This window comes from Haliotis rubra, unplaced genomic scaffold, assembly GCF_003918875.1.
Source record: "Haliotis rubra isolate DU_JTF1 unplaced genomic scaffold, ASM391887v1 Scf1937, whole genome shotgun sequence".
Taxonomy (NCBI): domain Eukaryota; kingdom Metazoa; phylum Mollusca; class Gastropoda; order Lepetellida; family Haliotidae; genus Haliotis; species Haliotis rubra.
Genome location: NW_025765933.1, coordinates 337 through 24,061, shown reverse-complemented (window position 1 = coordinate 24,061; position 23,725 = coordinate 337). Strand labels below are relative to the sequence as shown.

At 38.6% G+C, this 23,725-nt stretch overlaps 2 protein-coding genes and 1 long non-coding RNA gene across 4 annotated transcripts in view; all 3 read left to right on the top strand.

Annotated features, from left to right (window-relative positions):
• Nucleotides 1–13,449, top strand: part of LOC124274721 (3-[(3aS,4S,7aS)-7a-methyl-1,5-dioxo-octahydro-1H-inden-4-yl]propanoyl:CoA ligase-like) — a 28,979-nt gene extending 15,530 nt beyond the window's left edge. Inside the window, exon 2 of the mRNA XM_046710089.1 lies at nucleotides 10,425–13,449. Coding sequence (XP_046566045.1) covers nucleotides 10,425–12,083 — 1,659 coding nt within the window. The 3' untranslated portion in view covers nucleotides 12,084–13,449. The remainder of the gene's footprint in view (nucleotides 1–10,424) is intronic.
• A 2,266-nt stretch (nucleotides 13,450–15,715) lies between these two features.
• Nucleotides 15,716–22,949, top strand: LOC124274717 (the record flags this gene model as incomplete). Its single annotated transcript, XM_046710087.1, has 4 exons — nucleotides 15,716–15,881; nucleotides 16,981–17,043; nucleotides 22,020–22,074; nucleotides 22,863–22,949. Coding segments are annotated over exons 1-4 (323 nt in total), but the record flags the coding sequence as incomplete, so codon positions are not given.
• LOC124274718 lies at nucleotides 17,053–18,123 on the top strand. Of its 2 annotated transcripts, none has more exons than XR_006898007.1 (3): nucleotides 17,053–17,393; nucleotides 17,441–17,482; nucleotides 17,544–18,123. It is a non-coding gene; the product is annotated as an uncharacterized LOC124274718 (long non-coding RNA). The 2 variants fall into 2 exon arrangements; XR_006898006.1 differs by having other exon boundaries at nucleotides 17,441–17,503.
• Nucleotides 22,950–23,725: the final 776 nt, after the last annotated feature.

The following is a 23,725-nucleotide window of genomic DNA, read 5'->3' as shown; positions in this document are numbered from 1 at the left end:
TGATACAGAGATAGATGTCTGAATATGTGATATGAGATACAGAGATAGATGTCTGAATATGTGATATGTAATACAGCGATAGATGTCTGAATATGTGATATGTGATACAGAGATAGATGTCTGAATATGTGATATGAGATACAGAGATTGAAGTCTGAATATGTGATTTGTGATACAGAGATAGATGTCTGAATATGTGATATGAGATACAGAGATAGATGTCTGAATATGTGATATGTGATACAGAGATAGAAGTCTGAATATGTGATATGTGATAGAGCGATAGATGTCTGAATATGTGATATGAGATACAGAGATAGATATCTGAATATTTGATATGTGATACAGAGATAGATGTCTGAATATGTGATATGTGATACAGAGATAGATGTCTGAATATGTGTTGTGTGATACAGAGATAGATGTCTGAATATGTGATATGAGATACAGAGATGGAAGTCTGAATATGTGATTTGTGATACAGAGATAGAAGTCTGAATATGTGATATGTGATAGATCGATAGATGTCTGAATATGTGATATGAGATACAGAGATAGATATCTGAATATTTGATATGTGATATAGAGATAGATGTCTGAATATGTGATATCTGATAGAGCGATAGATGTCTGAATATGTGATAAGAGATACAGAGATAGATTTCTGAATAAGTGATATGAGATACAGAGATAGATGTCTGAATATGTGATATGTGATACAGAGATAGATGTCTGAATATGTGATATGTGATACAGAGATAGATGTCTGAATATGTGATATGTGATGCAGAGATAGATGTCTGAATATGTGATATGTGATACAGAGATGGATGTCTGAATATGTGATAAGTGATAGAGAGATGGATGTCTGAATATGTGATATGTGATACAGAGATAGATGTCTGAATATGTGATATGAGATACAGAAATAGATGTCTGAATATGTGATATGTGATACAGAGATGGATGTCTGAATATGTGATATGTGATACAGAGATAGATGTCTGAATATGTGATATGTGATACAGAGATAGATATCTGAATATGTGATGTGAGATACAGAGATAGATATCTGAATATGTGATATGTGATACAGAGATAAATATCTGAAAATGTGATATGAGATACAGAGATAGATGTCTGAATATGTGATATGTGATACAGACATAGATGTCTGAATATGTGATATGTGATACAGAGATGGATGTCTGAATATGTGATATGTGATACAGAGATAGATGTCTGAATATGTGATATGTGATACAGAGATAGATGTCTGAATATGTGATATGAGATACAGAGATAGATGTCTGAATATGTGATATGTGATACAGGTGAGGTGAGGTGAAATTGGGTTTTACCTCGTGCTTGAGAATATTTCGCTCATATGACGACGTGCATGCGTGTGTATGTGTATGTGCGGCTGCTTGTACTAGCCCAGACTTAAGCTGGTTTATAGTACTAGCTCACTGAGATACCATGCCGCAGGAAGCATTAATACCCCACTCAGACACATTATACTGACTCCGAGCCTACCAGTCCTTGGTGTACCCATTAATGCCGAGCGCCAGACAGGGACCAACAAGTACCATATTTTAACCTCTTTTGGTATGACGCGGTCGGGGATCGAACCCGCGACCTTCCACTCTCCGGGTGGACGCTCTAACCACTACACCACGGAGGCGGTCGATATGTGATACAGAGATAGATGTCTGAATATGTGATATGTGATACAGAGATAGATGTCTACAGAGATAGATGTCTGAATATGTGATATGAGATACAGAGATATATGTCTGAATATGTGATATGTGATACAGAGATAGATGTCTGAATATGTGATATGTGATATGTGATAGAGAGATAGATGTCTGAATATGTGATATGAGATACAGAGATAGATGTCTGAATATGTGATTTGTGATACAGAGATAGATGTCTGAATATGTGATATGAGATACAGAGATAGATGTCTGAATATGTGATATGTGATACAGAGATAGAAGTCTGAATATGTGATATGTGATAGAGCGATAGATGTCTGAATATGTGATATGAGATACAGAGATAGATATCTGAATATTTGATATGTGATACAGAGATAGATGTCTGAATATGTGATATGTGATACAGAAATAGATGTCTGAATATGTGATATGAGATACAGAGATAGATGTCTGAATATGTGATATGTGATACAGAGATAGATGTCTGAATATGTGATATGAGATACAGAGATAGATGTCTGAATATGTGATATGTAATACAGCGATAGATGTCTGAATATGTGATGTGTGATACAGAGATAGATGTCTGAATATGTGATATGAGATACAGAGATTGAAGTCTGAATATGTGATTTGTGATACAGAGATAGATGTCTGAATATGTGGTATGAGATACAGAGATAGATGTCTGAATATGTGATATGTGATACAGAGATAGAAGTCTGAATATGTGATATGTGATAGAGCGATAGATGTCTGAATATGTGATATGAGATACAGAGATAGATATCTGAATATTTGATATGTGATACAGAGATAGATGTCTGAATATGTGATATGTGATACAGAGATAGATGTCTGAATATGTGATGTGTGATACAGAGATAGATGTCTGAATATGTGATATGAGATACAGAGATGGAAGTCTGAATATGTGATTTGTGATACAGAGATAGAAGTCTGAATATGTGATATGTGATAGAGCGATAGATGTCTGAATATGTGATATGAGATACAGAGATAGATATCTGAATATTTGATATGTGATACAGAGATAGATGTCTGAATATGTGATATCTGATAGAGCGATAGATGTCTGAATATGTGATAAGAGATACAGAGATAGATTTCTGAATAAGTGATATGAGATACAGAGATAGATGTCTGAATATGTGATATGTGATACAGAGATAGAAGTCTGAATATATGTGATATGTAATACAGAGATAGATATCTGAATATGTGATATGAGATACAAAGATAGAAGTCGGAATATATGTGAAAGTGAACAGCGATAGATTTAGCAAAACAAATCCCTGTTTGTTGTCACCAAGCTGGAGTTAGTTAAGTTTTTTCACCGCTTTTCGCAACTTTCCAGCAATACGAAACTTTAATACAGGTGAACATTTACGGCATATATAGTATGACCAGAAATTATTGAGAATTTTAGGAATATGTTTAATTCGATTTCTAGTATAAACAACCTTGACCAGCTATCAAGTGCTTGGTTTCATTCAAGAGAGACAACTCCGTTAATCCTTTTTCATTAGTTTGTGAAGAGTTATCCCCCTTTGTTTACTTGCTCGCAGACGACATTTTCAGTGATCCTCAGTATGGATGATTTAGAGAAGAGGAAGTTGATTTTAGAGTTTTAAAACAAATACATCAGATCAGCTAAAGTGATTTCAAGTAGAACAGGCATCCCTTTGTCCACTGTTTATCGTGTTTTGAAAAATATTGCAAAAGGCAGGTAGGCGGCTTGGTATTCTTGTTTCTAAAAACAAACGAAGGAGTTAAGAAAACTTAAGGCTGTATATGATTGATAGAGGAACTGTGGCTGTCTGTAAGGAGACAATTAGAACTGAGCTGCATGCAATGGGTTGGCAGAAAAGTCGAGGAATTCCATCACCGATCATGAAACCTGAACAAAAGGAGTGAAGGTTGAGCTGGTGCTTACAGCATAGAAATTTTAACTGGGACAACGTGATTTTCTCAGATGAAAGTTCTGTGTGGCTGTTTCCTAAAACACTGAAATTCTGGACCAAACAAACTGAAAAACCTTTGTATCAGCTAGGGCTGCGCAATATAACCGGTTTACCGGTATTTACCGGTTCGGTCATTAAAACGATACGTATTGCGATACGCTGATCGAAAACCGGTATTTTGACATGCATTCGGAAAACTTCGTAACACTCGGAAATCTTCGGATATGTCCGTTTTTTTAATTTTTCTTTTCCCTGTTTCATTAGTGCCAAATGTTACTTACATTTTTATTTTGTCATGATTAAAAGTTTTTATTAAAGGGTTAATCAATCAGAGTAATTTTGTTGTGTTTTTGCTTTATAATCAAGCATTAACTCGATTATAAATAGTTTTTGTTAAAAAAATAATTCTTGCAATATATTGCAATACATATCGCAATATATGCTTCCGTATCGCAATATATCGCAATATGAAAATTCTCTGCAATACCCACCCCTAGTATCAGCGCCCCAAATACAATCCGAAATTTAACGTGTGGGGTGGCATATCTGTGTTAGGGGCAACGCCCCTCTGTGAATTTGAAGGGAATATGAACAGTGAGCGGTACACATATATTCTCAAGGGACATTTACTTCCATCTGCTCACGTGTTCTATGGAAATGTTTGGACCCGAAACTGTCTGGACTGGCAGAACATGAGATGACTTCTGTCAGACCGCCCCGTCACGGTTGGCTAAACAAACATACAAAACAGTTTTGATATGTCTGGACATGATACTCGTCTTGGTAATAGTAAACGTTTTATGTTTGTTGATTTCATAGTCTAGTATAAGTTATTTATATAGCGCCGAGTTTCAGCTCGGCTGCTCACAGGCGCTTTGGTTTTTCCCTCGGTCATTGGATGTCAATCTCAACGGCACTTCGTATTATCAATCTCAACTCCCTGGGGACCATACAACTATTGCAGCCACTATGCGCACTGAGTAAATGAGGCTTAGTTAGAGTATTCATTTCACAACATAATTGTTTCAGACTATTAATTCTTGAGTCTCTGACATTGATGGGACACACTCTAAGAATACCCATATATTTTCAAATTATCTTCATATTAAATTATCTTACGGACTTCAGTCATCCAGTCATTCCCAACGAAACTGCACAATTCAGAGAGGATAGTGAAGAAAAACAAAATCACTTCAGTCCAAAATTTTTTCTCCATAACTACAATTTGTAATTGAACAGTCTGTACTTTTTCAGCACTCAGTGAACATTATTAAACTTGCAGCACTAGTTTGAAGTAAGGTACCCGTAAGCGCCCAAGTAATTTACGTTCATGGATTAGTAGTAGTACCAAGATAAACCGCGAGAAAATGAACTCTTTTGTTCTTTTTTTTTTATTCAAACATCGAATAAAGAAACAATTAATACACCTGAAAAACATAAAGAATGTATACTCAGTAAAGCGTATTTCACACTGTTGACGCCACATAATACCTGTTCAAGATCCAAAATTGACTAAACCACGCATAGCACATTTCCATTGTATCAAAGATTAAAATCAGAAGCCTGAAAATAAAACGTTCCCTTTCACGAAAACGCCAAGGAATCATACAAAATGGGAATGCATATATTTTGGATTTAACTGTTAAACATCTATACCATCTTACAGTTCTACTGCGTGACGTATATTACCTTGTAACTTACGTTCTGGTTAAATTCAAAGACTGAATTTTGATCAAACGCCATAGATGACAAAAACAGTAAAAATCTTTACACCAGATATGTAATCAAAAGAGAAGTGAATATTTTTTCTGTAAATATGGCCGAGACAGTGGTGCAACATTGAGATATCTACAAGCAACAATCACACAATGAGACATTGAGACATCTACAAGCAAAAATTACACAATGAGACATTGAGATATCTACAAGCAAAAATTACACAATGAGACATTGAGACATCTACAAGCAAAAATTACACAATGAGACATTGAGATATCTACAAGCAACAATCACACAATGAGACATTGAGACATCTACAAGCAAAAATAACACAATGAGACATTGAGATATCTACAAGCAACAATCACACAATGAGACATTGAGACATCTACAAGCAACAATTACACAATGAGACATTGAGACATCTACAAGCAAAAATTACACAATGAGACATTGAGATATCTACAAGCAAAAATTACACAATGAGACATTGAGATATCTACAAGCAACAATCACACAATGAGACATTGAGACATCTACAAGCAACAATCACACAATGAGACATTGAGATCTCTACAAGCAACAATTACAAATTGGAATAAAGCATTTGTTTACTTTTGGACCCATACTTATTTAGAGTAAGTAAAAGAACAATCTGTATAGTTGACAAAACGTACACTTCAATTTCATCAACATGTAAAATCGTTTTATCGTAATGATTCCGAAAGAAATATTCGTATGAAATTTACGTAACACCTTTAGTAATTTACGTTAGGGCCAAAAAGTGGCATGATCGACAATGGAATCCATAGAATGAGCATCGCTCTGCTCGCATGCAGACATTCAAACGGGTACTAACACGTGATTTTTGGTGACCTTGGGGTTTTTCATGTAACGTCATGGACCATTCTAACTGTCAATTAAATGTAAATTACATTGTGTTTATCTAAAGTGATCATCCGGGTTCTGCGGCTGTGTATCTGCGTCGATGCTGTATTACTACAGAAGGAAATGTTGTTTCAAAGTAACCAATGGTCCCATGACGCTTCGCAGCAACGTTACAACATCATCACCGTCACGTGTGATTACGTTCTTAAAAAGTCGGTCTTTAAAACGAACATTTACTGTTCTGTGTTCAACTAACCTGTATCTCTCGTACACATAACCAGCTTGTTATCTAAACTATATCATTTAATGCCCCAAATCATACATTTTGGGGGTATTGTAACACTGTAAAATTATTGTCCTCCTGAAAGGGTACGTAAGTCCCAAAACATTCAAAGTAAATTTAAACTCTCCACTTTTTTAATCGTAGCATATGTGTATTTTTAATGTATGGCTAATTACATCTAAATCGCTGACAGCTGAAGGGATGATGTAAATCCAGCTAGGGCCCATGCAGGAAGCAAATGTACTGTAAGTCCCCATGGTCCCGAGTATGGTGGTCTACCGTCAGTTGCTGGTGATGTAAATCCAGCTAGGGCCCATGCAGGAAGCAAATGTACTGTAAGTCCCCGTGGTCCCTAGTATGGTGATCTACCTTCAGTTGTTGGTGATGTAAATCCAGCTAGGGCCCATGCAGGAAGCAAATGTACTGTAAGTCCCCATGGTCCCGAGTATGGTGATCTACCTTCAGTTGCTGTGATCTATAGCCAGCTTTTATATTGTATTGTACTATATCGTATATGATTTTAAGTTCAATGCTAGTTTTAAATCTCTAACTGTGATATGCTAGTTGTTTTACTGTCTTTTGGCGACAGATTTTATATTATAACATTATAAGGTAGTTACATATGAACTGTTTTAGTCACGATATGGCTGAAATATTGCCAAAGTGACTTTAAATTTGAACTCACTCACTCACTAAATTTGGTATTTGTTTTTTAGTTATGGGTAATACAATCTGACATAACGTAAATTACTCGCGTGCTGTTGACGATTGTTTGTTGCTTACATTGCAATGTTGTATGTTTGCACATGCTTATATGATGGGTCTTTTTCGTAAACAGTTCCTGATTGCTTTCAAAACTTAACTACATTTGACTTGTGGTAGCGGTGGTCATCTTAGAGGCAGCTTTTATTGACGGGAACGTCACTCACCGACACCAGAAAAACCGTACCCTCTACCCATGTATGTCAATCCATACTAGGCATATGTTTCAATGGCGTGTTAGTTTTCTATACTCTACTTGTTATCATTAATGTATTTAAAGATCTGAAAGTGCTTTTGGCCTCATGAATCGCATCTTGCAAACACAACGCCTGCAATTGTCGACTCTAATTGGGAATGATTGCATCATGACTTGAAGAATCCTCCACATCATTATTGTCTGCGTCTGAGATGCTGCCATCACTATCATAGAACCTGTCAGTCAGAATCTTGGGCTGTGGGCCTCACCATCTCCTCCACCCTCTGCCTCATATACATGTAAATCTATCTGCTCATCATCTTTGACTTCCTGAGATTCCTGGGGTTGTAGAACCCTCCTTAGACTAATGATTAGTCCCTGAATATATATAATTTTGATAGTAACAAATGAACCCATTTAAATTGAAAAGGAGTCCCAGTGAGCCCAGAGATTCAGGAACCTGAACCTTAGGAAATCTAGACTTGTTTCATTTAGGGCTTTAGCACTGCAGGGAGGGCTAGGCTGAAGGGACAATAATGTGGTTCAGGGACTGTGAGACAGACTAAACCCTCCTTAGCCGCCTGGGTTTTACTTTCAACCAGTGGTGAATGGCTTCACTGGGGTCTTACTCTGGCACTTCAGAATCTGACCAATGACGTTACTGCTTACGATTTAGATAGTTATTTGTAACAACGTGCATTTGACTATTTGTTTGTGTTTTTGAGGACATGATCAGCTCCTAAATTATCACTAGCCAGGCAGACCAGTTTCAGCAACTTTTGACAGGCCCGAGCAAAGGTCAACTAGCATTTTGCTAGCGGGCAGGCAGTTATTTCAAACACTGATTCTAACACGGATCTTCACGGTTTGAGAAAAGCATGGGCTGCTGAAAACAATTCTAACCCGGATCTTCACGGGGTGAGAAAAGCATGAGTTGCTGAAGATCAATTCTAACACGGATCTTCACGGGATGAGATAAGCATGGCTTGCTGAAAACCAATTCTAACCCGGGTCTTCACGGAATGAGATAAGCACGGGCTGCTGAAGACCAATTCTAACCCGGGTCTTCACGGATTGAGATAAGCACGGGCTGCTGAAGACCAATTCTAACCCGGATCTTCACGGGGTGAGAAAAGCATGGGTTAGGAAAACCAATTCTAACCTTGATCTTCACGAGGTGAGAAAAGCATGGCTTGCTGAAGACCAATTCTAACCCGGGTCTTCACGGAATGAGATAAGCACGGGCTGCTGAAGACCAATTCTAACACGGATCTTCACGGGATGAGATAAGCATGGGTTGCGAAAACCAATTCTAACCTTGATCTTCACGAGGTGAGAAAAGCATGGCTTGCTGAAGATCAATTCTAACCCGGGTCTTCACGGAATGAGATAAGCATGGGCTGCTGAAGACCAATTCTAACACGGATCTTCAGGGGATGAGATAAGCATGGCTTGCTGAAGACCAATTCTAACCTGGATCTTCACGGGATGAGAAAAGCATGAGTTGCTGAAGATCAATTCTAACACGGATCTTCACGGGATGAGATAACCATGGCTTGCTGAAGACCAATTCTAACCCGGATCTTCACGGGATGAGAAAAGCATGAGTTGCTGAAGATCAATTCTAACACGGATCTTCAGGGGATGAGATAAGCATGGCTTGCTGAAGACCAATTCTAACCTGGATCTTCACGGGATGAGAAAAGCATGAGTTGCTGAAGATCAATTCTAACACGGATCTTCACGGGATGAGATAAGCATGGCTTGCTGAAGACCAATTCTAACCTGGATCTTCACGAGGTGAGAAAAGCATGAGTTGCTGAAGATCAATTCTAACACGGATCTTCACGGGATGAGATAAGCATGGGTTGCGAAGATCAATTCTAACCTGGATCTTGACGGGTCTACACGTTTCATGATAACAGAGGGATCACATATGATTAATTCACACTTTTTTGACGCGTCAGCCATGCACACACCCACACACCGTATGCACGCACGCGAGCACGGACACAGACACATGCATGTCACACACAGGCACACAGACACAAACACAGAAGAGAAGATCGCCACCTTGTAGTTGAGCTCAGCATCTGTAGCATTCTGTATGTGTGATTGTGTGTGCGCGCGTACGCGCTTTTTCGGTTGTGGGAGATTGCGGTGTGATGTGCGAATTAACTTAATTTCTTTGACTTAATCTTCGCTTCTGTGCACTATGTACAATGTAAGGATCGGATACCCAATTGTATGAAACCATTATGGATTTCATTCAACAACATATTGCCCCTGTGTCCTTGTGTGTATGCCTGAGAATATGGGGTTTTCTTTTGTTTGCTTGTTTTGGTGGGGTTTTTGTGCATCGTAGCGAAATTATAACGAACTGCTGAAATTGATTAGTTTGATTGTATATCTGCATATAGTTATTTGACAAATCCATATGTCCATATCAGTTGTTTCAGCCCCAACCTGATCCTTTCGTCACTAGTCGTTCGCTTCCGTAACCTTTCAGCTTTTCCCGCACGAATGGACCCATTTTGTTTATGTCATTCACATTAGTATAAAGAAAGAAGATTCCGTTAGGTGAACCTCGTGTACATTTGCCCGCCATATCTAAAAGTAAAAGCATCGGTTGTTCAGCCAGTCGGATGTAAATCCTCCGATCCTCTTTAGAAACCTCGATTCTAATTGGCTGATTAGGAAGATCACGTAATGCGACCTCCTATGTTGAAGGTAATCAGATCTTGATATAAGAAGTAAGGAATCTGAGTAAATTATTTGATTTTAATTATAACAGCGCTAATCACGTATAGTACTTGATAAATGCAAAATAGAAGTCTAATTAAAAACTGTAAACTTTGTTCCAGCTACCAACCAATATGGCGGACACTGACCATCAAAGGTTTGATGATGAAACAATCGTCAACAGAATCCAATATTGGGGACGTATTGATTCAAATAAGCCCGCATTCATCTTTTGGAGTTCAGGTGGAAGGTTCGTCCTTTCGAGGGGGGACGTGTTGGACATGTCCAGTAGATTTGCACATAGACTGACCAAGATGGGCTTGAAGCCTGGTGACGCCGCCTGTGTTGCTCTCCCAAACAGTCCCGAGCGAATAGTTGCTGAGTTCGGAGTACAACTGGCTGGAGCGGTGTCAATGAATGGCCAAGTTCTTCGAGAAGATGGATCTGATCTTGCTGACAGCATCAAACGGACAGGATGTAAGATCTTAATTTCCGATCTTGAAGGACCTGACAGCGGTTGGAACGTGTTACGGAAATATTTTTCTGTCCTGGAATCAGGAATGGGCCACTTAAAGGTTCAGTCGGACCACGTCAGCCCATTGGAAATTGTTCAGCTTTGTCGAATTAAAAGGGACAAGGATGGCTTCTTGGCAAGTTTGACATCAGAACCGCCATACGTCTATGATGGCTCAAAGTCAACGGACCTTGCGTCAATATTTACAACATCTGGCAGCTCTGGGTACTCGAAACTTGTGAAACAGTCACACAGAAACATCCTGAACAATGCATATCTATTCACTAAAAGTGCTCAGGTTGGTACAGCTGAAAAGATATTCCTCTCCGCACCTCTGGGTTGGATAGGCGGTTACCCAGCTTTCTACCTAGGTAATGGATGTATTCGTGTTTTGGTTGATGTTGGAGCAGGACCAGTGGCAGATCTGGCTTCTCTGATATGGAATATCGTTCATGAAGAGGACGTAAGCGTTTTCGCCGCCATGCCATTTCACATTGAACTCTTGTACCAGAAAGCTAAGGAGAAGGGGTTCAATAGACCGCCGTTCAAGAACCTGATGTCCGCAGGCCAGCCGATCAAGCAAGAGAACCTTCGAGCATTAGGGTTCCTATCAGACTCGCTTCAGACAGTCTATGGTTCTACTGAAGTAGGACTTGCTGCAACGTTGAATGTGAACAAAGACAGTGTTGATGTCTTCATAGACAACACCGCAGGGTATCCTGTCCCAGGTGCACAGGTGAAAGTAGCCTGTGAGGCTGAAGCAGCTCCAGAGAATGAGAACCGAGGAGAAATCCTTGTGAAAACTCACACACTCAGTATGGGTTACATCGGTGATGAAAGCAAAGTGTTGCCTATGTCAGATGGCTGGTTCCACACTGGTGATATTGGATATATGAATAAAGACGGAAGTATTGTAGTGGAGGGAAGAAGTTCAGACGCCATCATGCACGGCGCCTACATCATCTACCCGACGTGGCTGGAGAAGGTGCTGGTGCCATGTCCTGGAGTGCAGCAGGTGGTCATTGTTCCAGTTCCTGATGAGATCATGCATCATGAGATCTGCGCATGCGTGAAGCCTGAACCGGGTGCTGAAATAACGGCGGAGGATGTCATCGTGTTCTGCAAGAAACAATTTGCACTTGATCCGTCTTCATCTCTCAACGTTGTCCCGAAATACGTCCTCTTCTTCGACAACTTCCCACTTACCAGAACCAGTAAACTAGATCGGAAGTCACTGACAGCAGAAGCGGCGTTGAAGCTGAGTTAGGAACTCCTGCCTTTTGCTGAACGCTGCTGTCAGCAACATCCCAGCCACGTAACCAGGGCCACAGAATATAACACAACTTCGGTATCATACTGGGAACGCTAACCTTGCTGTATCCTTTTAAGATACCCTCTAGATAAGCGGACATTCTTATAATAATAGCATATTTATACCGCGCATATATCCATGCCTAAGCATGCTTAAAGGGCATAAACTGTTTTTATTATTGCCCCGGATAACCCAAGCTGTCTGTGAAGTGCTAGGAGGTTAATGGTTACATGACTTATCTCATCGGCTACCCATTTTCTGCTGGATGAACTCACTTGCTTAAGGTGAGACTACATGTATCACATGTGCTTCGGTGTGGGGCAGTCCTAGAAACTCTCAGGGGTGAAGCTGCCAAACACGGTCACCCATCCAAAGACTCCCCGCGCACAACGTTGCTTAACTTCACCAAACTTATGACGCCTTTCATACGGACAACTCTTTTGATTTATATAATCTAGAAAATATTATTTAAACTAATAATTCTTGCCTTTGAGAATAAAGAAGTGCCCATCATGCAATATATGACGGTGGCCTGTAAATATTCAAGTCAGGGACAGACACACAGACATATACCAATATTTGCAGTCGGTCGAATCACCGAGCCTGACCACCCAGTCAGTCTTCGCATACGGTCAACGTAGACAAACTGCAGTACAAAACAAAGTGCACACCAACTTTAGGATCATGTTCCAATAGACAAAGTAAATAGTTTAAGTTGTGTGACTGTTACTTAGCGAGCGGAGACGACGTTTTGGAAGGTGGCAGATGGGGGCTTCGGCAACCCATATTGCCCGAACTCTCGGCTGACGCTCGGCTGCACATCATCAGACTAATTAGATGCATTTTACCAGATAAAATATGATCATATTTAGCCAGAGAGGTGGTGGCTGGTATGTTATTGGTAGACAGGAAATGAGGTTGTATTCTTCATGGTTTAAAGGACTATGATTATGTATTTTCATGATTTATTAATCATATATTGCTAGTTTGCTCAGTGGAAATGTATTCGTATAAATAAACTGATTGTTAGCAACACCTGATTTTCTTTAATATTATTAATTATGTTAATACATTGTTACAGGTTAAATCAAGTCTTAATGAATGGTTGTGTCATTTATGTTATTTTAGAAAAAGGTTCCACACGTCTTAATCTGACCAAATGTTTTCTTATGAGCTAATATTGGTTTTATTTCTAAATTTATGTTAAATTCTTTATTTCAGCTTCGTGAATTATCGTTGTTTGAAGCAAAGTATTATATATTTTATGCAGCATATTCTTACTATTGAAGAGTGAAATAAATGCACCACATCGCATCCTAAATTGAATATCCTGTGATAATATTTTAGTAACTGTAATATGATTATAACATTTCATTTTGATCGTGTATGGCTTATATGACCCTCGTCCCAATGTTATAAGGAGGTTGGTCAAGTTCTTCTTTACAGAAAGAATCGAAAATATATCGTTGGCACTGAGGGAGTGAGTATGGGTTTACGCCACTTTTAGCAATATTCCAGCAATATCACGGCGGGGGACACCAGAAATGGGCTTCACGCATTGTACCCATGTGGGGATTCGAACCCGGGTCTTCGGTGAAACGCGCGAAGGCTTTAACCACTCCGCTACGCCACCGCCCCTTATGTTTCATAAGTCTGCACACACAAGACTAAGAGTGAGTGAGTATGGTTTTACGCCGCTTTTAGCAATAAATTCCAGCAACATCACGGCGGGGGACACCAGAAATGGGCTTCGCGCATTATACCCATTTGGGCAATCGAACCCGTGACGAGCGAACGCTTTTACCACTAGGCTACCCCACCGCCCCTAACGCAGCATTATACCCAACTCACTCACTATTACGTACTAACGACAGTGAATATAGCCATACATTATTGTAAATTCATCGACCAATCAACAGCGACCAGAGCGTAATGTTTTTGGACCAAGCGCGAGTGATTGGATTAAGTGAAAGTTCTGCTTTGTACCACGCCCACATTCTGCATTCAAATTTGGAAATCTGCGCGGGATATTTGAATCTAAAATCATTCTGTTTGAGACCGCCGCCGTGTCTAGTCGCAAGTAGGATAATACTAAAGACGGCATTACACTGTCACAAACAGTTATAAAAAATAATTACTTCAAATGTTTAATGATGTATTTGTCACCATGTTTCCGACAAAATTATCATTATTTAAAACAAATGTTGGTTGTCTTTTTAGAAGGTTTACATCCATTTGAAACAGACAGTTATGTTTGTTAAACGTAGGCGTGGCTAAAATTGCAAAGAACCAATCAGAGAGTTGCTGTCGATGGCAGCTCAAACCCGTTGTGCCAGGGATCCGTTCATAATGTATGGCTAGGACTGGTGATGATGATTTTTATGGAGAGGCATGTACAATGTGAATGAAACCCTTAAGATTTATCTACAAAGTCAGTGACCCCACCTGCGTGTCATGTATAAAGTCAATGATTCACCCACCCATACGTTTTAAGCATCATTTTTTAAATATATTCATGTACAAAATAGCTGACAACACTACCCATCATCAGGTACAATTAAAGAACAGTAACTGATGATGGGTCCAGAACAAGCCCTGAAACGTTGTACCAAACAATATACAAGAAGATGAAACACAGAAAATTCTCTACGTTCAGTAATACAGAGTATCTGAGAGATACCTGCAAGGATTCCACGTTCCACATAGACCTGAAGGTAGTGCCAAGGATGGTAACATGTAGTTACGGTAAGATAGATTAAACTGACATGATAGCATTAAGATTTTAAGAAAATAGTCCAAAGTAAAGTTGCTTACCTGGGTGAATTTTCTAGACAGCCAAAGAATGCTTAATTGTGACTTTCGTTCCCAATTGTATACCCTTTCCAGCTATCGTAGATAATAACACGTACTGATGACACTTACGATAACGTTGTCTAGTTTGACCGTAGTATCGAACATGGTCAGTGAATCTGTACAGTCTAAGTAAACGTAAACGAATAATACTGAGCCTAAGTTTACTTAGACTGTGAATCTGTATGTCATATAATATTTGCATTGTAACCATGCCCGTTGTCTCCTTGTTAAAAGAAAGATCAATTTGGTCGTAAACGGAGTGAGTGAGTTTAGGTTTACGCCGCACTCAGCAATATTCCAGCTATATGGCGGTGGTCTGTAAATAATCGAGTCTGGACCAGACAATCCATTGATCAACAGCACGAGCATCGATCTGCGCAATTGGGGACCGATGACATGTGTCAACCAAGCCAACCAGCCTGACCACCCGATCCCGTTAGTCGTCTCTTACGACAAGTATGGGTTACTGTAGAGGTCGTAAACGGACGAATCTGGTGCTCGAACTACTACACCAAGCAGCGACTGAAACGTCAAAGTGTTTGGATTCAGTTGTACCACACTCCAATAGTGCTTACAAATTGCGTGATTGATAGATTATATAAGAGTATGTCATAAATGCGAATTTACCCGGTTTACTTTCTAGTTATTTTGGTGCGTCTCGTTTCACGACTTAAAGTAAGTCATGAGTACATTTTTATTTATCTTGCTGACAAAGCAAACAAAGCCAGTATTCAACGTGATGCACTCAAAATTCTAATAAATCTTTCATATATACATTTATTATGAAATGTCGTAACGTGTTTAGACACAACTCCAATAATGGTTTACGGCATCTAACTTCCGGTTGCAGCAGACGACGAAAACAAGACTCATTTCAGACGCTTGGGAATAAACAGCCAGGTATTAGGTGGACAATAAACATGTGTCTCTTATCTAATCTTCAAAAGTAGTTAAAGAGTAATTTTTGTATATGTTCATTCCAAACAAAATGGGTTTTACATGTGGATGTTCCCATTCAACCCGTCAATGATACCGTCTCTTCAAAATCTTTGCTTTCAAACTTCTTCAGTTCTTCACAGTCACAAACTTGCTCCAGTTGCTTAAAATAATGGACAATGCTTATTACTATTCCATTTTTCAAAATAAGTTTACATTGTTGTTATTACTGGGTACTGTAGTTTTAAATGTGATTAGATAAGATCTTATGGCAGAACAATGGACCCTAATGCCTCATTCCATCTGACAATTTTGTCTTCTGGATGTGCACCTTGGCTACACTTTTCTGTTTTGTTAATAGATCTTTTGCAAACGAAGCAACTTCCAGCCAAGGCCTACATCGAGCACATCTGGGTATAGTGCAGAGGCATCCAGTTATATATGATGATTTGTATGGAGAAGCATGTACAATGTCAATGGCCCTCCTAAAATTTATGTTCAAAGTAAGTGACCCCCTCCCCATCATATTCCATAAACACTGTAGAACACACAACTGTTAAACCAGTTGCCAAGCACCCAATCAGCAGTATCCACGCACCTGAAATATAACCACAAATTGAGGCTACAAATAGGAGGAATGATACACCAAATCACTCCAAAGAGATTGATTTGTGTTTGGCCATATTGGGTTTTACCTTTCTATTTAACACACATTGCAGAGTGACAAAAGCAACATTTAGATAAAACATATTGCTTTTGTGAAAAGTCATTGGAGTGTGCCTTTGTATCTTTAATGTTTTTTACTTTTTTGGATGATGCGAGATAGACAAGAGTGACCAGGGCCTCATTTGGCGCCCGAACAGGGACTCGAACAATATACCCATGGACCACGGTCTCATATGTCATGATTACAAAGTACAATATAATCATAAATTAGACTTGAACACTTTTCAAACCAAGAAGGCTTCACTATGACTCAATAATGTCTGCATAAGGTTGTGGTTATTCTTTTCTTCTAGCACTTATCTCGACTAAGTAGTACACTGTTTTCTGTTGTTGGTAGAATTAGTAGTCATGAACAACAGGGCAAGAGGAAGGGGAAAGAAAAGAAAATGTCCCTCAAAAGGTAGGTACCTTTCTTTTTCATTATGACTGACTTAAGAGCTTTCAAATATTAAAATTTCATACCACACACATTCATATGATAGCCCCATATCATCACAAGGTTACACCATATCATCTCAAGCCTACACCATATCATCTCAAGGTTACACCATATCATCACAAGGTTGCTCCATATCATCACAAGATTACACCATATCATCTCAAGCCTCAACATATCATCACAAGGTTACACCGTATCATCACAAGGTTCCGACATATCATCACAAGGTTCCTCCATATCATCACAAAGTTACACCATATCATCTCAAGCCTACACCATATCATCACAAGGTTGCTCCATATCATCACAAGGTTACACCATATCATCTCAAGTCTACACCATATGATATCATCACAAGGTTACACCATATCGTCACAAGGTTGCTCAATATCATCACAATGTTACACCATATCATGTCAAGGTTCATCCGACATCACAAGGTTACACCACATCAACTCAAGGCTACACCATATCATCACAAGGTTACACCATATCATGTCAAGGTTATGGAATGTTGTGTTAAGTGTTTCAGGTCACTAGTACATATCTAGAATATGTTCTATCTGCCCAAAAGCTCCTTAATTAATTCTCTGTATTCTGTGTCACCAGTGTATTACATATTGCATTCTTTGGAAGAGATTAAATATCATGTTAGAATAATAGGTTTATATTGTTTTGTGACAAGAAACAAGCCTAGATTAACTTTCCAGCTAAATGGTAGGCATATGGCTACCATTGTAGAATATCATGGAGTTATAAGGTCTTTAGCTTACATATGTTATGTGGTATGGCCCAGTTGGAGTTACCTTGGATAATTAATACCACAGTCACATAACTAAACATCAATTGTATTTACTTACTTGAAGCATCAATAATCTGCATGTGTGATTGCTCACAAAGACAGGTAGTGTCAGGGATAATTGTCATAATACAAGCTGATCCAGTGACATGTCCAAGTCTTTGTTGTCTTCGTTGTGTAGGATAAAACACTCATGTTCAGGCACTGAAACATTTATTTCAGGTTGAGTGCAAAGTGTGTTTTCTTAAAGGTCACATGCAACCAAAAAATCAAACATAATTAAAACACAATTATCACTTCTTCATGACATATAATATGCATTGCTGATTATGAAAAAACAAATAAACAGAATTATAAGCGTATAATCGCAAATCAAAAGTGCAATATTTTGTACTTGGGTTTACCTCCCTCGAAACGAAGCAGCCGGGATACCGAACCCAGTCAGAGCGGTCGAGTGTGCACTCAAGTGTAACGGCTGGTTCATTAGCAGATGCCGCCTTCACGGCTGATTGTGTGTGTATATATAGAGATGTTGGGTTTTGTAAATACATGCTCATTTTTTGTGTATAACATTTTGCAATCAACAGACATCATAACATGTCATGTGTTCAAGTATCACACCTGCCTGTCTGTGTAATTACATAATGTGACAGAGACAGAACTCGGGCCATAAATCAATGCGTTTTGTTTATGGTGTATAGCCTGATTGGTGTTAAGTTCAAATTGCATGTGGTCAGTGATCGCAGTTGTGTATTGAATATTGTCATTAGCAGACAGGCAGGCAGACACACAGGTGTCAATAAAACAAGACATTGAGTTTTGTCTGTGACAACGACATATCTATATCACAGTTAGAAATTGTGTCAACGCTAAATAATGACATTGCTTTTAAGTATCGACCTGAGAAAGTGACTCGGTAAGAAGAACGTGTGGTGAAATAGACAAATGAAATTATATAAACAGTTTATTTACTGTCATAACATATAAAAAGCTCGCGCCTGTGAGATATCAACAAAACATTATGAAAATAGCTCACACCAAAGCCTTCACCGAGTATTCACCAGACAGCCCGCTTCCAAGTTGCGCGAACCTATTTCACTGCGCACGTGCTATGAGCGCAGCCCAGCTGTTGAAACCCGTATTCCCCAGAAAAGTCTGGGGAAAATTAGTGAAACGTTTGAACTCCGATTTCGCGCGTTTTTTTTCATCGCGTTATTTTTCAACTTTATAAGTTGAATTTGCATTTTTTACGCTTTGTTTCGGTAAGTCCATACCGAAAGGTATCAGAATCTGCAAAGTTGTGTTTTACGTTGCATGTGATGACCTTTAAGTTTTGTGTTTAAGTCACATCAGCAACTCTTGTGGGATTTTAGGACCAAAGTATGGGATAATAATGTTTTAGGAAGAGTGAAAGACGTTACAGTTACGGAAATCGAGCAGACCCCTAATTGCTCATTTCAAGGGTCTTCTCAGGAAACTTAAGGGTCCTGTAAAGTAATAAAATTGTGAAATTGTAATAATAAGTAAGAGAGATATTTTATCATTCTTGTCAACTGTCCCCTAAAATGAATAATATTGTGATGTTGGGGTTCAAATCCTATGAGTGAGTATGTGAGTGAGTGAGTTTAGTTTACACTATTTTAGCAATATTCCTGCAATATCACGGTAGGGGCACCAGATATGGGCTTCACAAATTGTACCCATGTGAGGATATCGTACGCGGCGTGACAAGCAAACGCTTTAACCATTAAGCTACCCCACCACCCCTCAAATCCTATGAAACTCTTACCACTGATTGTGTTTTGTTAGTACCCTGATGTCACAGATTGTGTTTTGTTAGTATGCTGATGTCACAGATTGTGTTTTGTTAGTACCCTGATGTCACAGATTGTTTTGTTAGTACCCTGATGTCACAGATTGTGTTTTGTTAGTACCCCGATGTCACAGATTGTGTTTTGTTAGTACCCTGATGTCACAGATTGTGTTTTGTTAGTACCCTGATGTCACAGTTTGTGTTTTGTTAGTACCCTGATGTCACAGTTTGTGTTTTGTTAGTACCCTGATGTCACAGATTATGTTTCGTTAGTACCCTGATGTCACAGATTGAGTTTTGTTAGTACCCTGATGTCACAGATTGATCTCTGTGCTGTGTATTATTTTGAGAGATATTCAGTATGACACAGCTGTTACAATTAGGGCTCTCACGAGTACTCGGGGCCGAGTCGGGTAAAGCAGGACTCGAGTCCAATTGAATGGACTCGAAGACTCGCAGGGGAGATACCTCTAAACATCTCATGCAATCAAGATGGATGATCGTGAGAAAAAATCCAATGTCTGGACGCATTTGTATCTTGATTTAGTGGCCAAAATACGAAATGCCGTCTTTGTGGCGTTTCCCTTATTTACACAAGCATTTGTCCTGTAAGCACCCACAATATAGCACTGTAGACAGAAAACCAGCTCAACAAGCAACGCTGGGGCAGTTTGGTAAGTTTGATAGCAAAAGTCGCAAGCCTGTTGACAGGAAATGGTATGAAGGTATTACGCAAAAAGCAATGCTTATGCGCGTTAAGGATATGCGACCATTAAGTCTTGTTAAAAAGGGAGGGTTTCAGGGCTTTCTGTGAACCATTGAACCCAAATTACCAGGTCCCATGTACTGCCGCAATTCACAACTACCTCATAATGTCGTATGAAGTTTGCAAGGAGAACAAAATATCAGTACCCAAAACAGTACCTGCCGTTGCCCTAACTACGGACGCGTGGACAAGCGTAACCACTCACGGCTGTATCACTGTCCCTGCCCACTATACCTATGTTTGAACAACTTGTTTTCTACATAGATATTCAGTCGTTCTTATCCAGCGTATTTCAGTGTTACATATTCAACAATCTACACATACATACGCATTCAAAATAACATTCACACTTGGAGACCTATATCCTTAATAGTGAAAATTTTAATCACAATGAATACCATTGACGTGATCTCCGTTCAGCAGAGTTTCGGAAGAAGAAATACAGCGTAGTGTTACTCAATAAATGGTTAGTCTTTAGTTTGAAACCAAACCGTTTTCATTATAAGAAGTCTCAAATAAACATCAATCCTGTTTTACATATTCTTTAAGTTCCATAGTCGATCCATCTTTACAAGATACTAGTATCTAATGCAGCACCAATCAATGAACGCTTTATCTATGTATCTTCCAGCTTTGGAACGTGTTTTGCCACATTTTAACCGTGATTAAGGTTAATTGATTATGTGACTTATCGTCCAGGTTAATGTTTAAAAGTTGCTAATATGTCATAACTGCAACGACATATTAATATTAGATAATCTTGAAAGCGCAGTCAAACTTAAAACCAAAAGAAAAGAGAAGTAGATTGATTGGTTTCTTTTCCCGGACACATCCAATCATTTTACAGCATTTACAGGCGTAATAAGGTATCACCGGCCCAGCTCATGAATATTAATCACATAATTGATCGCGTAGAACTGGGTCACAGTGACACTTACGTTGCCTTCACATTCTGTTTGCAAATAAAAAGGTAATAGATACTTCCATTGACATTGAATACCAATTGCTTTATTCAGGAACGTTTGTATTCACATATACATGTTGCATTATTCGTAGATTGGAAGTTGGAACAGCTACGTGTATGCTTGAAAGTTGGTTTCAGATAAGCATCCAAATTGTCGGGTACTCGGGTCCGAGTCGGGTCTGACACCTCGAGTACTCGAGTCCCAAATTTTGGACTCGTGAGAGCCCTAGTTACAATGAATTTGTGTCTTTCTGTAATAATCCAGCAATTCTGAACTTATTGAGGGGTGAAAATGTGGATCTGGTTTCTTGACCAATGTAAATGAAAGCATATATCATCCATCATGAGCCATGACACTAGTACCTGACACCTGTTTATGAGGCTGTTGTTTTTGGGTTTGTTTGTTGTTGTTGTTGTTGTTGTTGGTTTTTTTTGGGGGGGGGTCTGTTGTTTAACGCAGCAGTCAGCAATCATTCCAGCTTGGCATCTGGCACCTGGGGTATGTATGTGTTAATGACAGTCAGCACAACTTATATTACATTCTTTAAATTGAATGTCCAGTTGTTTTACTTTTCCTTTTTCTTTTTTTCTGCAGGGCAGGAAAGTAAGTACTCACAGGAGGAGGTTGTAACCAACAATGAAGAATTCAAGTAAGTACTAGCCTGATTGGTCTATGTAGTCAACAACACAAACAAGGCTTTTCACCCAATTGTGTCAGGACTATCAATCCTTTCACAAACATATCAAACAATTTATTTCTGAACATAGAGCAGGGATTGGGATAGAGAACTTTTACAATGGGCCATTTTCAGGATTATTAGCCATTTTCTGAATTTAGAATGGGCACTACCCTTGTATCAATAGTAAACTTCCAAATTTTAATGGGCTGTTTTGTATTCTAGTGTGCAAAATGGCCCATGGCCCCTGCCCTTCCCAATCCCTGATAGAGAATTTTCTGGGTTTCATCCTCATTTTATTGTTTGGTACAATGTTTCAGGGCTTCTTCTGACCCCATCATCAGGTAGAACTAAACAACAGTAACTGTTGAACAGTTCTAGAAAGTTACTGTTCTTTAGTTCTACAGTAATTTCTACAGCTCAATAAAAAGAATATGAAACCCAGAAAATTCTCTATGTTCATAAGATAGCATGCATCTTCTAAACTGCCAATAAAGCATCTAATTCAATTCTGATACATCTTCTCAAAAGAAAAAGGATATAATAGCCTTATCCTTTTGGACTACATGTACTTACATAGTGAGATACAAACTTTGTAGATGTTGTTTGCTACAATACAAGTTGTCTAAAGGGCTGCTCAGTTACTACAAGGCTAAAGGATTACATACTGTTGTTTTTAGTGTCCTTCATTAAACAAAAGTTTGAAATGAACCAAAACAAATCATAAGTATGACTTCATGCTAATAAAACTTGTATTTCAGGCAGACGGATTCTCAGATCAGGGTTGTCCCTTCGTTTATCAAGAAGAAAAAAGTAGCTATCCCTGCACATGAAAGAATACATGAACAGTAAGTCCCACGTTTTTATGGTGTTGTTGTGAAATCAAGGCAGTCCTTGTGATGATTTCCAGTATATCTCATGTAGCAATACATATCACCTTACTTGAGGCATGATTAAAAAGTTGCATGTTTTATCAATGAAATTTAACAAAATGCTATTACAATTACATACACACAAAGTTAGCGTTCTATCATGGTGGAATAATTAGTAATGAATTTCTGTATAAATTATTTGGAGTAATAATTTACACAAATTTTCCTTATAAATCATTCCACCAATGTGACCATGATACTAGAATACACATGTACTTTACTAAGAAAGTGTAATCCCAAATATAACATATGTTACATGATAGTTCACTGAAATGACTTTAATTTTATGCTCATTTTAACAGTATTGTCTGATTATAAATTTTAAATGAGCCTGAAGAGCCATCAATTTTGGTTATTGTATGCTTAAAATTACTTTTGTGCTGCAAAGCAGGATTAATATAGGATTTTAAAAATTGTACAGTTTGAAGTATTAAGCTCAACTCCGAACAACTCTGAAGCCTGTGTCTACTACAGTATGAACAGGCTGTTAGAGTAGGGAAGCAGCTTTTGTGGTTGCCCGAATCAGTGTAGTAAAGCTTTTCTGAAATGAATCTGTCATGAAACAGTTGAAATAAATACTGTGAATAGAAAAAATAAAACATTCCATCGTTTTTTTAAATAAAATGTCAAAAAACAAATCGCTGAAATTTTATGTGTGCTATTTAATGTAAACTCTATGTGTGCAAACATAT